At 47.2% G+C, this 13,379-nt stretch overlaps 1 protein-coding gene across 2 annotated transcripts in view; it reads right to left on the minus strand.

Annotated features, from left to right (window-relative positions):
* The window catches only part of LOC143484667 (vang-like protein 1), a 41,774-nt gene that overhangs the window by 4,859 nt on the left and 23,536 nt on the right, over nucleotides 1-13,379 (minus strand). For both annotated transcript variants that reach the window (XM_076983520.1, XM_076983521.1), the window contains exons 4-7: nucleotides 9,760-10,191; nucleotides 9,357-9,532; nucleotides 6,686-6,819; nucleotides 2,684-2,840 (exon numbers count right to left, since the gene is read on the minus strand). In XM_076983520.1, coding sequence (XP_076839635.1) covers nucleotides 2,684-2,840; nucleotides 6,686-6,819; nucleotides 9,357-9,532; nucleotides 9,760-10,191 — 899 coding nt within the window. The remainder of the gene's footprint in view (nucleotides 1-2,683; nucleotides 2,841-6,685; nucleotides 6,820-9,356; nucleotides 9,533-9,759; nucleotides 10,192-13,379) is intronic.

The following is a 13,379-nucleotide window of genomic DNA, read 5'->3' on the forward strand; positions in this document are numbered from 1 at the left end:
TATTTTATTAGCCGTTAGCGGTTAGGCTAACTTGGTTCTCCTAAACCTGCGCGAACGGCGGAAGCGTTTAAATACTTGCCGCGCAGTGTTGTCCGAAACCATATGTGGTAATAAAAAAAACGGGAATGAACATTTACCTGACGAATTTTAATGTTGCTTTTTCAGATTTGAAAAGTGCTGGAATTTAGGCTAAAGTACTTGAAAATGTTGAAATTGTAACTACTTCGTTTCACAACAAATATCTGACTGAATCGTTCTCTTGTCTTAGGTTAACAAATACGAGCCTCTTGTAATTCCAGGACGAAACATGAGAGAACGTGAAGACGTTAAGATTGGGCGTTTTGAAAGTGTGATTAAAAAAGCGAATTATTTTGAGTATATGTATAAATATTTAACTTAATTAAGTTTAACGTGCTGAGAAATATTGAACTGGACCTTTAAAGTGAGGTACAAGTGCTTTAATTCCACCTTGTATAGGTGTATGAACCCGGCAAACATGACGTTGTTCATTGCGCTGAGGCGCGGCGCGCGCGAAGTTACAAAATTCGAGAGGTGCACGACAGCGCGCGAGGCTGCTCTTTGCCCCCTCAGTCGAGGTGTCCCGCCCCCTCAATGTAAAAAATAAGACCCATTTATTTTACAACAATCGCTACATGGTGCTCCCTCGGCCGCTCGACAATCGTTACACGCACCCCCCCCCCCCCCCCCCCCCCCGCTCAACAACTTACGTTCGCCCCCCCGAAATTTTCTGACGCCCCCTCACTGTATATGTTCTGGCGCCGGCCAGAAGTCACTGCAGCGCGAAGCGTCGCGAGGGTCCGCGCGGCGAAAATGACGTAATCGCAGTGGCTCCGCCAGCGCAATGAACAAAGTCATGTTTGCAGGGTTCATACACCTTTATAAGGTGGAATTCAAGCACTTGTACGTCACTTTAAAGGTCCATTTCAATATTTTCCAGCACGTTAAACTTAAATATGTTAAATATTTATACATATACTCGAAATGATTCGAAATAATTCGCTTTTTATTCACATTATTTAATGGTTGTTTATTTTCCCCAATCTTAACGTCTTCACGTTCTCTCATGTTTCGTCCTGGAATTACAAGAGGCTCGTATTTGTTAACGTAATACAAGAGAACTGTTCAGTCAGACAGATATTTGTTGTGAAACGAAGTAGTTACAATTTAAAACATTTTCAAGTACTTTAGCCTAAATTGCAGCACTTTTCAAACCTGCAACACAAAGCAACATTAAAATTCGGAGTCGCGCACTATGGTCACTCGCGAAAGTATAAACCTAAATCAGCAGTCAGAGCAGACATCAACGTTCAGCTATCCCCCTTCTCAAAAATGACTAAATGTAAGGTGGACACTGAGAACGGGTTTCAAGCCAGGTGGGAGGCAGAGTACATGTTCACGGAGGTAAAAGGTAAACCTGTGTGTCTTCTGTGTGTCTTCATGTGATTTTTCTTTGAAGGAAGTTTGCTTTTATCTGTTTGCCTGTTGAAAAATGTTTTCACTTGAAATTACTGACAGATCCATAAGAAAATATTGCTTTATTCATTTAAACATTAAATAATATACACTGTGTTAGGTCTTGGTTCAATAGGCTATGTGCAATCATTTCAATATGTTTTAATAAACATTGAACCAGTCCGGCCCTCGGCTTGTAACAAATTTGTTTTTTTGGCCCTCGGTGTATTTGACTTTGACATCCCTGGTTTAAACGATTCCTCGCCATCACAGCCAGTATTGTTATACTGTGCATAAATACCGCATTGTACCAGTACGTTTCATAACATCAATAAAAACTTCAATACTTTACCAGATTTTTTACAATTAAAGTGCAGTAGATAGATTTCTTATTTTATGTACTTTCATATTTTTTTCTTTTTCAAAATAGAAATGTGACGAATACTCCCTTTTATAACAGAATTTGTATTCTTTTGTTTTCTTTATATTTTAATTTCCCAGTAATATAAATATTCTCAGTCATTCCTATTTCCATGTTTGAATATTCTCAGTCTGTGTATAGGTACATTTGTCAGCCTTTCATGAAATAGAGTTGTTCTATTAGTAATGGCAGTATTGAAATGAAATACAATTAGATAATCTTTGTTCTCCATTTACATAATCAACATGTATTTTTTAATCATTGTGTTTTAAGTTTTAAGTTCGAAAATGTGCATTTTTATTTCTTTACCTAATACATCACTTTAAGCCAGTATCAATAGTCATCATTCATGCACAAATCAAGCCTTGAATATATTTCTGGCTTCATAAACATGACTATCAACATGCCCCCTCATTATGTTTTACTGCCCCCCCAAGCAAAGCAGTCCAGAACCGGGGCTGACTGCACATGACTGGCTTCATTCTGACTGCTCAAGCTAAGGGGGCCCCAGGTGAACTGCTCTACGCTACTCAGTACCCAGCCTGCCCCTCCAAACACACCTCATTCAGCTCAGCTGCTAGTCTGTCACTCCATCACTTGCATCAGGTGTATTTTGAGCAGGGCAAACAAGGCGGTGAAGTGCCTGGGGGTCTCCATGTCTGGAGAGAAGAACCTTAATCGAAACTTCTCCTTGGAAACCGCCCACGATGAGCCGTCGTGTAGCCGTGTAACCGTGACGTAAACCGCTCATGGTCTCGTAACTATGGCTCCCGCGGCCGGCCGTCTCACCTGGCTTTGCGCTTGCGGACACGCCTCTCGTGCTCCGCCTCCTCGTAGTAGAGCTCGTTGTGGCTGGAGTCACGGCGACGGGCGGCCGCGGCGATCATGGCGCGCGACTGTGATTGGCTAATGCCCACCGCCCCAGCTGCGCCGGTGGCCCCCGGGCCTGAAATGACAGAACAATATGCCCAGGATCAGGGTCTGGCACCACGTTTACCACACCGAGCCCTCTCCTCCATCACCAACATCTCGCGAGAGGTCTCACTGGTTGTGCCATCCTGACCCAGCCGGTTTGGTGACCAGTGAAAACAGCAAAGTGGGGGAATTACTCTGGAATGTAGGTCCTAGACGCAGGAGTTTGAGTACGACGATACAACTCGTTCCAGCTCCATAAAATAGACCCGGTTCTTATTCCATAACCCAGATCTGGTTCTTTTTCCATAACCCAGACCTGGTTTTTCGATAAGCACAAATATTCATGATGAAACGAGCTGCAAAATCTGAAAGTCTAAACGACATTCCCCACATTCTTTCCCTCACATATGCAATGAGACATTAAAATTCAGCTATTCAAATGAAACTTCTCCCTGGTACCTGGTCTTGAGGCAGTGCCAAGTGTCCGTCTTCGTAAACATCCTTCCTGACATCAAAGGTATTGTTTTGCGCATGTTAATGAAGACTACATTAATATGCATCAGGGTCTGTGACTTTCTGAAGCTGACATGAACGTGTGATAAAGGTAGGTGGTCTGCCATCATTACGTGATGCAGGAGTTTGTTTAATCGCTGGACCACTGATGTGAGGGTTGTGTTTTTACCAGAGAACAGCGAGGCCATGAATCAGTGCCTCTTAATCCCACTCCCCCTAATCTTAATCCTAATCTTAGTTCCAATCCCATTCCTGAGCCCTTCTGTGTCTTCCATAACTGAACACAGGAATACCATCAGGTTTGTTGGGGCAGGGGGCCCAAAGGACGAGCACGAAGCAGCCAAAGTTTTTAATTAACACAAGTGACACCTAAACAGACACCACAATACCATAAAGGGCATCTTACAATCCAGAAGTTACACAGAACGAACACAAATGATACACAACGTACAAAACATTTTAAAGTGGCTCTGTTAGTATTGTTGGGCGATTTAGGGATAAACAATCAAAATGACTGCCTTAATTCTGCCTTGATAGTGGGAGATCATTTCAATTAAAGATTAAATACAGAAATCATAAATATGTGTGGTAATTAGTTATAACGGCGTGTGGTTCTTTGATGCACACTTGTGATGGGCTATCAGTAACTTCATGGGAATTACAGTGAAAATTAATAAAAAGTGAATTTGTTTAATAGGAGAAGTTCAAGAAAAATTGCATGGGAAAACATTCACTGAACCCCATTGTCCAGGCTTCTCATGTGCTGTTGGAATATCAAGCATGACGAAGTGGAGAGAGAGAGAGAGAGAGAGAGAGAGAGAGAGAGAGAGAGAGAGAGAGAGAGAGAGAGAGAGAGAGAGAGAGACACCATGGCTGTACAGTCATCCTCAGGCTCTTGTACAGATGGAATGTCTGCTTCCCCTGGGCACTCTCTGGAGTCGAGACATCAGAGCCCCGTGACTATTGATTTAACACTACTGCTGTCTCACTCGGAGAAAGAAGAAGAGACTCTGTGAGACAGAGAAGAGACTCCTAAGAGACAGACAAAGCCGCCGGGTGGCTGGGGACCCCCTCAGCCTGCCTACAAAGAAGCAGGATCTGAAAGCAATCAGACAACGTCCTTTTCAGCATTCAGCTTCAGGTGCAGGAATCATTGAGATTAAGTCTCTTTTCCTCACTGGGCAACGTTATAAGCCAACCTGCTAAAACAAAAAGGCACTTCACAGGATCACTGGTTTGTTTGATCTAAAATGAAAACAGTGAGGGGAACACAGAACTGTGATGAAGAGTGTGTGTGAACAACAGATAAAGAGAGGAACATCATCTCAGGAAGACACACACACACACACACACACACAACGACTTGCCTGTAACACCAGCGTTAAACCCATGGCCATTCGTAGGCAATATTCACACAGCAGGTCAAACTGACCAAGATCTGGGGTTTGACCAAATCTGGGTATTTTTCTGCGAGGCTGTTCACGATATCTCTTTAAAGTGACCTATATCCGATGTTACGGTCACGGTCGCACGTGTAAAAGAACAACGCATCACACAGCTTCTCCAGAAGTCAACAATCAAATCAAATATATTTGTATAGCGCTTTTCACAACACATGTTGTCACAAAGCACTTTACCAATCACAATGGGCTCACCAGCAACAGACACAGTTCAGACAGAGGTGGTAGAAGAAGGAAACGATTTTAACCCTTAGGAGGGCTTTTAACTCTATTTGGGCTACTTTTGAATACCTCTGACTTTGCCTTTATCTACCACCTTCAATAATGTTTACTACACCAGTGATTTGTATCTTTATTTAGCAAACAACATCTAAAATCTGACATAGGTAGGTTTCATTTTTTACTTTATCAACATATTGGAGACAAAACACAAACTTGAATTAGAAAAATTAATTTTTTACTATAAATATACACCTTCAATTAAGCATTTTAAAGACTGAAAATGAAAACAGGTTGCAAATGTAAATATGTGAACTATTTAAATATTTCATTGTGTATAGTTTCTACTTAGTCTATTGACAGCAAACAAAACTAGAATGCTGTTTCAACCACTCTCAGTGCAAGACGACAGAAATGACAATTTGCCTGTGTTTTTATGCTGTGACATCTTGAACTCGTCATGTGGTACACCGTATGATCCAGGACACCAGAGTGTTACTGATGGGTCTCTCTGGAGTCATGGCAGGTCTGTCGCCTCACTGTTGCCGAGGTCTGTAGCCTCACTGTTGCCGAGGTCTGTAGCCTCACTGTTGCCGAGGTCTGTCGCCTCACTGTTGCCGAGGTCTGTAGCCTCACTGTTGCCGAGGTCTGTCGCCTCACTGTTGCCGAGGTCTGTAGCCTCACTGTCCCACCACTGAAATCCGCCATCCCTCACTGTTGTCCATTTTTCTTCCCGGCAACACAAAATTATGATGTACATCAAGTTGACATAAAAAAGTGCCAAAAATTCAGATCTGGCTGCTTGGATCGAGTACTTTTATCATAATTCAGATACGTATCCGATTTCAGTAACACATATGGACCTGGAACTGAAAATGTCAGATTCAGCTGAATTCTTCAAACACTTATGTGCCACCAATTATAAAGATACACTCAAAGCTATCATCTAGCCGTCTGGTCTTTGAGGACTCCCATACATACAGAATCTAAGGATGCATTCCTTTGCAATTCAGAGTGACTCTTGCAGAGGGCTCTGGGATGGTGAATGCACTGTAAACAGCAAAGTGCACTGATACCACAGAGTTCCCCAAAAGTCACGATAGGAATCTTTGCCTCACAGTTTTTAGTCTGGAAAGAAGTCTTAATGACTCCTACATCTTGCAGTGGATCGAGCAAGGCCGTGTGTACAGGGAAAGTCCAGGCAGAGGCGTCCGCACACGTTATTTGAAAACCGTCAGAGGAAGTGGAGCAGGACCGTTTTTAAAACGCAGCTGAGGGAACAGAAGCCTTTGGTGAACATCGCGCAGCTCTTTGGCGTGCCGGAGGTGTCGCTCCTGTGAAGGGGCTGTGAGGTGATGTGATGAGTTCCTACTTTTCTCTAACGAGGTGTTGGGGCTTAGAAATGTGACCACGTTTATAATTTCCTCGGTGTGCCAAAAGGGAGGCTTTTGGCGTAGCTCTAAAGCTGTTCGACCGCAAAAGACCGGGCGAGGTCCGTCAGAGCCGCGGTACGCTAGCTGCTAACGAGGCGACGCTTCCACCTTGTGAGCTGCACTGTTGACACGAGTAAATTTAAGGACAGGCTGTTGACCGCTGAGAGAAATCCTTTGAAGACACTTCAAATGAACCCCGACCCATACATTCGTAATAAGCCCTGAAGGCGGAAAAAGGCCTGTCGACTCACCGTCCACGCTGTAGACTTTCAGTTCTCCCAGGTTCTTGGCAGGGCGGGACTTTGAGGCTGTCAGCAGCGCTGCGTTATGTACGGGGAAGTCTCTGTAATAGTTCTCCAGTATGGCCACCGCCGCCCTCTGAATACTAGAATGAGGAAAATAAAGGGCAAAGAAGGGAGAGATGAATTGGTTTTGGCAAAGGGCCAAGACTAAAAGAACAGTTCAGCAGAATGACACTAGCATTACTAATAATTAATGCCAGCTAGTAGGCAGCGATTAGCCCGTGCTCATTTACATAACGCTCACTGCCCTCCGCTGGGTTTCAGCTGCCGCTCCCAGTACAAGCGTTTCGGGATGAAGTGTTCTTTGAAGTGGTTGAGTGAGTCAGTGGGGCCCATGCCAGCTGAACCAAGGAAGCCCGAACCAAACGAGAGGCGGAGGAATAAGTCACTAGGACCTCTAAACTGTCAGGACGTGGCTACGCTGTGTGCCGGACGGCCTCCATAATTCATTCGCCCCGCTGACTTCTCTCACCACGAACAAGTCGAATTTCCTAGCACACCGCACACGGTCTTTTTCTGCCCCAGAGAGTAACACTTCGACTATGATACTGAACCCCATAAGAAGCATTTCACACAGTCCATTTCACACATATGCATTCAAATGCAATATTCATCAAGGAAACCTGGATGCCACAGATAAAACTCACCAATGTCTAGATCAGTGGGACTTATTTGTAAAGCTCAAAGCGAGGTAAACAGATACAAAAAGATAACTAGCTAATTACGTTCCCAAGTAGCATCCAATCAACTGTTAGAAAAGAAGCAACAATGAAATATTCCATGGAAACGGCACGTATCATTGTTTGTCACCAACACCTACGTTTTCTGAATGAACTGAAACAATAGCTCCAGCAGGTATTCAGATAATACTGCCACAAAACAACTCAATATTGCAAAACACAAGTGTACTCATGCACAATTGGAGTGAATCTGACACCATTTGGCACTTGGACCGAGCCTGGAACTATATATAGTGGAACATTTGTTTCCTTGACGTTGGGAGAAAAAGTAACTCACTTTGCCCCAAACCAGTACAGCAGATTCGACTGGCTGCTGAGAGCATCTTCTTCTGTAATTAAGTGTGTGTGGTGTGTGTGTGTGTAAGGCCGCAGTACTGGTCCAGACGCCCCGCCTGGAAGCCTGTATCATGCTTTAAGACACACTAACGTAATGTTTGTGAACACAGCATGTGCCTTAAGCATGTGCTTCTTATTTACACACCGCCACACAGGAGCTCCTGTGTCTACCCTGAAGGGACGAGACACGCGCAAAAAAATGACTCCAATCTGGTCATCAGTGAACAAACAGGCACAGGCTTGAAGATATTTTTTTGCCCAACCCAACGAGCAGATTGTGGAAAGCCAAAATCTGTTCTAAATGTGTCGTCCATGTTCAGGGCTCAGTGTTTCCGCCCCTTTGATTAATAATTCATGCTGCTGTGAGGACTGAGCAGAGCATTGAAGGCAAACCGCTGGTGAACTGTGAGGCTGGATACTGGGTAGCTCCTCTTTAGTTGTTCGGAACATGGAGCTCTGAACTGGCCTGATTCTGAATCCCAACAAAAGCTGCCCTTCAGCGCTGACCTGAGATCAGTTTTACCACGCTGACTCAATGCTCATCTCGTGCTCATTGCTCAACGCTGTTTCACTAGATAAGCAGGAGCCAGATGTCTCGTTTGCATGAGGGTCGAGAGCAGGTGAGAGAGAACAGGACAGAACCCCAGGAATGAAGGAGAGAGAGAGAGACGTAATTATGATGACACACAGCAGACACCATCCCGAGGGGGAGACAGGCGGGTCTGCACCGCCGCCTGGCTAATGATGACAAAGAGTAGCCCGGGAGGAGAGACCCTCCCCGGGAGGAGAGACCCTCCCCGGGAGCCGACTGTGTAGCCACGCCTTCCAGCCTCATAGGACTTGGTAGTGTATAAACAACAGCAACATTAGGGACACCATTCGAGCCGTTGAAGACTAGGTGCAGATTTATGAACGCAAAGCTGCTCGTGCAGGGAGGTCTGGTTCTTTTGGGCTGGGTAGTGAGGAGAAGAAAGAGAGAGAGAGAGAGAGAGAGAGAGAGAGAGAGAGAGAGAGAGAGAGAGAGAGAGAGAGAGAGAGAGAGAGAGAGAGAGAGAGACTTTTCTGGCAGTGGGAACATGCCAAGCTACTACACTGGTGTGATCTCCAGGGCTCTCGTGCTCCTAACAAGCGTCGGCATGACATGGCACACCCTCCTCCTGATGTCTGCTCCCCTCTCCGCTAATGCGGGAGGCCACCAACCACTACCATCCCTCGCTTCCTGCTTCACAGCTACAAGACTCAGATTCTCTCACCAGAGCTGCTTGGGCTTCTCCACATGGCAAGAATCACAAAGGAAAAAAAAAAAAAAAGTAATTAATTAATTAATGAAACACCCAAGAGTCCGGTGCCAAGCCAGCCGCTCTCCTGACGAGTACCGCAGAGAACTTGTGCGCCACAGCAGAGAACAAACATGATTGACTTTTTTTTTGTTGTTGTTTCTGCTCCTGCCAAAACCTCCATATGTTTCCTGCTCAGACACCGGTTTGTTTCCCAGCTCAGCCCGACGTCCCGGTGGGGCGAGGCGTAGCGGCGTCCCGGCTCACCTGAGCTGCCCCAGGCTGTAGTGTCGCGTCTGGCCGTCGGTGGAGCGCGTGACGCACAGCGAGAAGCAGGCCTGCAGCTGACGCAGCTCCAGCAACACCACGGCCAGGTAGTGGACGAAGAGCAGCGCGTCCACCAGGGACACGGCGTACTGGACAATCCCCTGGTAGTCCTCGTCCTGCGGGGGCAAAAAACGCAGAGGACAGGGTGAGAGCGCTGTACCAGGCTACGGCTTTGCCGTGCATCTAGCGAACAGTGTCCCAGCGGCCTTAGATTTTATAACCAAGCGTTAAGTTCAGCTTTATCGTAAATTATACTCAAATAATTTGTCTTAGTTAGGCTAAGACTGAGGTAAATGTTCTATGGGCATGTGCATATATTTATGCCCCTCCCCCCACCCCTCACCTGCGTATCCAGGATGCGCACGCCGTAGAACAGCCAATAGGACAGCACGAGCAGGAGCACGAGCGTGGCGAGCAGGGCGCGGAAGGCGAAGATGCGGGGCAGGGCGGCGCGCGGCGCGCGGAGGAAGAGCGCCCACACGGCCAGCAGCAGGATGAGCAGCTTGAAGGCCACGGCGATGAAGAGGCCCTCGCACGCCGTCCCGCACGCTCGCAGCTTCTCCGGCCACAGCAGGCGCGGCAGCAACAGGAAGGCGACGGGCGTGAGCAGCACCAGAACGCCCAGCAGAACCGACAGCGAGACGGCCAGGTAGCGGCCGCAGTCCAGGCCCACGCTGTCGTCCAGGTCCTTGCTGATGCGCACGATGTCCTCCTGAGAGAGCGAGTGCTCCGACGTCCCCGTGATGGCCGTCGTGGTCTCGCCCCAGTTGTCGTCCTGGAGGGAGGTGTTACACCGGACAGGTTGGTCTGCAACTCTGGTGCTGCTAGTGTGTGTTCCTTCATTAAGCGTAATGGCCCGATTCCACAAAAAAACCACGATTCCCTGTACACTTTCCCTAGTTCTTTCTTCTCAATTATTGCTACAGTGACAAATTAGCTTTTTATTATTTAACTGAGCTCAGAGACTTTGCTGAAGAAATAAAGCTACTTCTTACTCGATTTTATCTGGAACTAGACAATGCAGGTTAACTCTGCACTCCCACAAAATGGATCACATCCAAGAAGAATGACTAGAAGATATAAGGGAGGGCACTTCCTTTTTTGAGTTTTAGAATCGGTCCCTGAAATACACTCAGTAGAGGTGACAAGTGACAGAGAGGGCCGTACTGCTAGGACTAACTTAAACGGATAATTAACATTACTGATGAAGAAAGTGAACAAAACAAATTTGTCAACAAACAACATAATGCTGCTTAAAAACAAATGAACGCAAATGACATAATGCTAAATTATGACTATTAGCGTCCATTCAGTGGTTAGCCTCGATTTAACAATACAGAGGACGTGCCGTGAACTATGACGTAGCTGGCTGTCCTGCACGCGATTCCTCATCAGTGAGCGCCAAACACGCGCCCCTGACCTGAGGTCACTTCGCATGAGCAGCGCAGTCGCTGAAATGAGCTAGCGCGCTGTAAAACCCCCAAAACACATTAGCATGGATACAGTAGCAGTCTGGTTACTGATTCCACACGAAATGAAATGGCTAAAGGAAAGAAATCTGAAACCACAGCACAGTAACAAACGCAGTCACCACTTTGCTTAAAACAACTGCTGCGAATGAAATTCGATATATGGCGATTTATAATGTAATTTAATTGGGATGGTTAAGTTCTTTATACTCAATTTAAACATCCATTGTTCCTTGGTCATACAAATCATTAAATAGAGAGAGAGAGAAAGTGAAGAAATTAAAAATAAAGATTTAAAAATAAACGGTGTCTGTCAGGGAGTGCCAGGTTAAGGTTAAAAAGGTCACAGGTCTAGAGAGAGCTGTTGTTAAAGCAACACAGATAATGCTCCCCAAACAGCAGTAATAACAGCACCAGTCTGACATCCACTTACAAAGGGCTAAGTGCACTTCCTGCCATCATTGTGTGTGTGTGTGTGGTCCTACACCAATACGCACAAAGGCCTGGCTGTGTGTGTGTGTGTGTGTGTGTGTGTGTGTGTGAGAGAGAGAGAGAGATACTTAAATGATGTCAGGAAGAGTGAGACTGTACTATAATGTGCTGTGTTGGCAGAGTACTTTGTCTGTCCTGGGAGTGGCAAAGAGACTGAAGGAACAGAGATGAAGGAATAGAGAAAGTGAATGAGTGAGCAATTGACAGAGAGAGAGAGAGAGAGAGAGAGAGTGCAATTATTAGGAGAGTATTAGGATGGTTTACCCAGAGCAGATAAACCTGTTACTATAGACCCCTACTCCTAGATACTGCATTACCTGTCTCTCTCCTTCACACACACACACACACACACACACACACACACACACACACACACACACACACACATTACAAAACGGAGTGGCTTGGAGGGGAACGGGCATGCGTCGCAGAGCCGTGACCTCCTCGGTTGGCAGCAGAGAGGTCCAGTTCAGATGTGCTGAATCCAGGAGCTGCAGAGACGCTGATCAGCCCCACATCAAACTCACACTTTAGGGGCTGACCCTGTGTCTGCAAGCCCCGCCTTCCTCTAGGATGTGCCGTGTGCCAACAGGCGTGTCCACCCAGGTCTGCTCAGAGGGCGGGGCTGCAGTGCTCTCCTGGGCGGGTCCATACAGGGCAGGGCTGCAGTGCTCTTGGGGGCGGGGCCATATAGGCCGGGGCTGCAGTGCTCTCATGGGCGGGTCCATACAGGGCAGGGCTGCAGTGCTCTTGGGGGTGGGGCCATACAGGGCGGGGTCATGCATAGCGGGGCTGCAATGCTCTCAGGGGCGGGTCCATACAGGGCGGGGCCGCAGTGCTCTCGGGGGCGGGGCCATACAGGGCGGGGTCATGCATAGCGGGGCTGCAATGCTCTCGGGGGCGGGGCCATACAGGGTGGGGCTGCAATGCTCTCAGGGGCGGGGCCATACAGGGTGGGGCTGCAGTGCTCTCATGGGCGGGGCCATGCATAGCGGGGCTGCAGTGCTCTCATGGGCGGGGCCATAAAGGGCGGGGCTGCAGTGTTCTTGTGGGTGGGGCCATACAGGGTAGAGCTGCAGTGCTCTCATGGGTGGGGCCATACAGGGCGGGGCTGCAGTGCTCACGTGGGCGGGGCCATACAGGGCGGGGCTGCAGTGCTCACGTGGGCGGGGCCATACAGGGCGGGGCTGCAGTGCTCTCGTGGATGGGTCTGCGGCCGATCTCATGGAAGAGCACTAGCTTACGTATCGCATAAAGAAACAATAACGCGGGAAACAGCCCCAACCTAAACACTAGCAGGGAAGGTCTTTATCAACACATGCAAAAACTCAGTGGTGTCAGTTCTTCCTTTAAATCACAACTAAGTTGTAAAGTAAACTGGAGAACGGGCATCCTGGAAGACTCGAGCTGTAATGGCTGTTCATTTGAAATTTAGATGCCTTAGGCAAGGGCTTAAAAAAAAAAACACACATCAAAAATTCTTCAGGCGGTCCAATAACAGACACATAGGCTGATCCTAATCGTGTAGCATTTCTTCCACCGCTTGACTCTGTCACCCTTGGCTTGGAATGCAGGCTAGCAGAGATGTCCAAGATACTGGAAGCTACAGCCTGCAGGGCTGTAAATATCCAGCCGAGACGTCCAGGATACTGGAAGTTAAAGCCTGCAGGGCTGTAAATATCCAGCCGGTATCAGCAGACACTCCCATATTCCTGTACACACTGAAGACGTTGCTGAGACTGGGTCTTTCCTGGTGACCCTGTTTGTCTTCGGCTCTATCCATCACACACACACACACACACACACACACACACACACACACACACACACACACACACACACACACACACACACACACACACACACACACTGTCCACCTGCCTCCACTTGTCTAAACAGCCTTGAGAAATCATTTGCACATAATAAACAATGTTCTCCTTTGGGGTCAGTGCACAGGGAGAGTCTGTGTGGCTAGCGGAGGTCAGAGGTGACGAGGGTCACT

This window comes from Brachyhypopomus gauderio, chromosome 20 (assembly GCF_052324685.1).
Source record: "Brachyhypopomus gauderio isolate BG-103 chromosome 20, BGAUD_0.2, whole genome shotgun sequence".
In the NCBI taxonomy this organism is placed as follows: domain Eukaryota; kingdom Metazoa; phylum Chordata; class Actinopteri; order Gymnotiformes; family Hypopomidae; genus Brachyhypopomus; species Brachyhypopomus gauderio.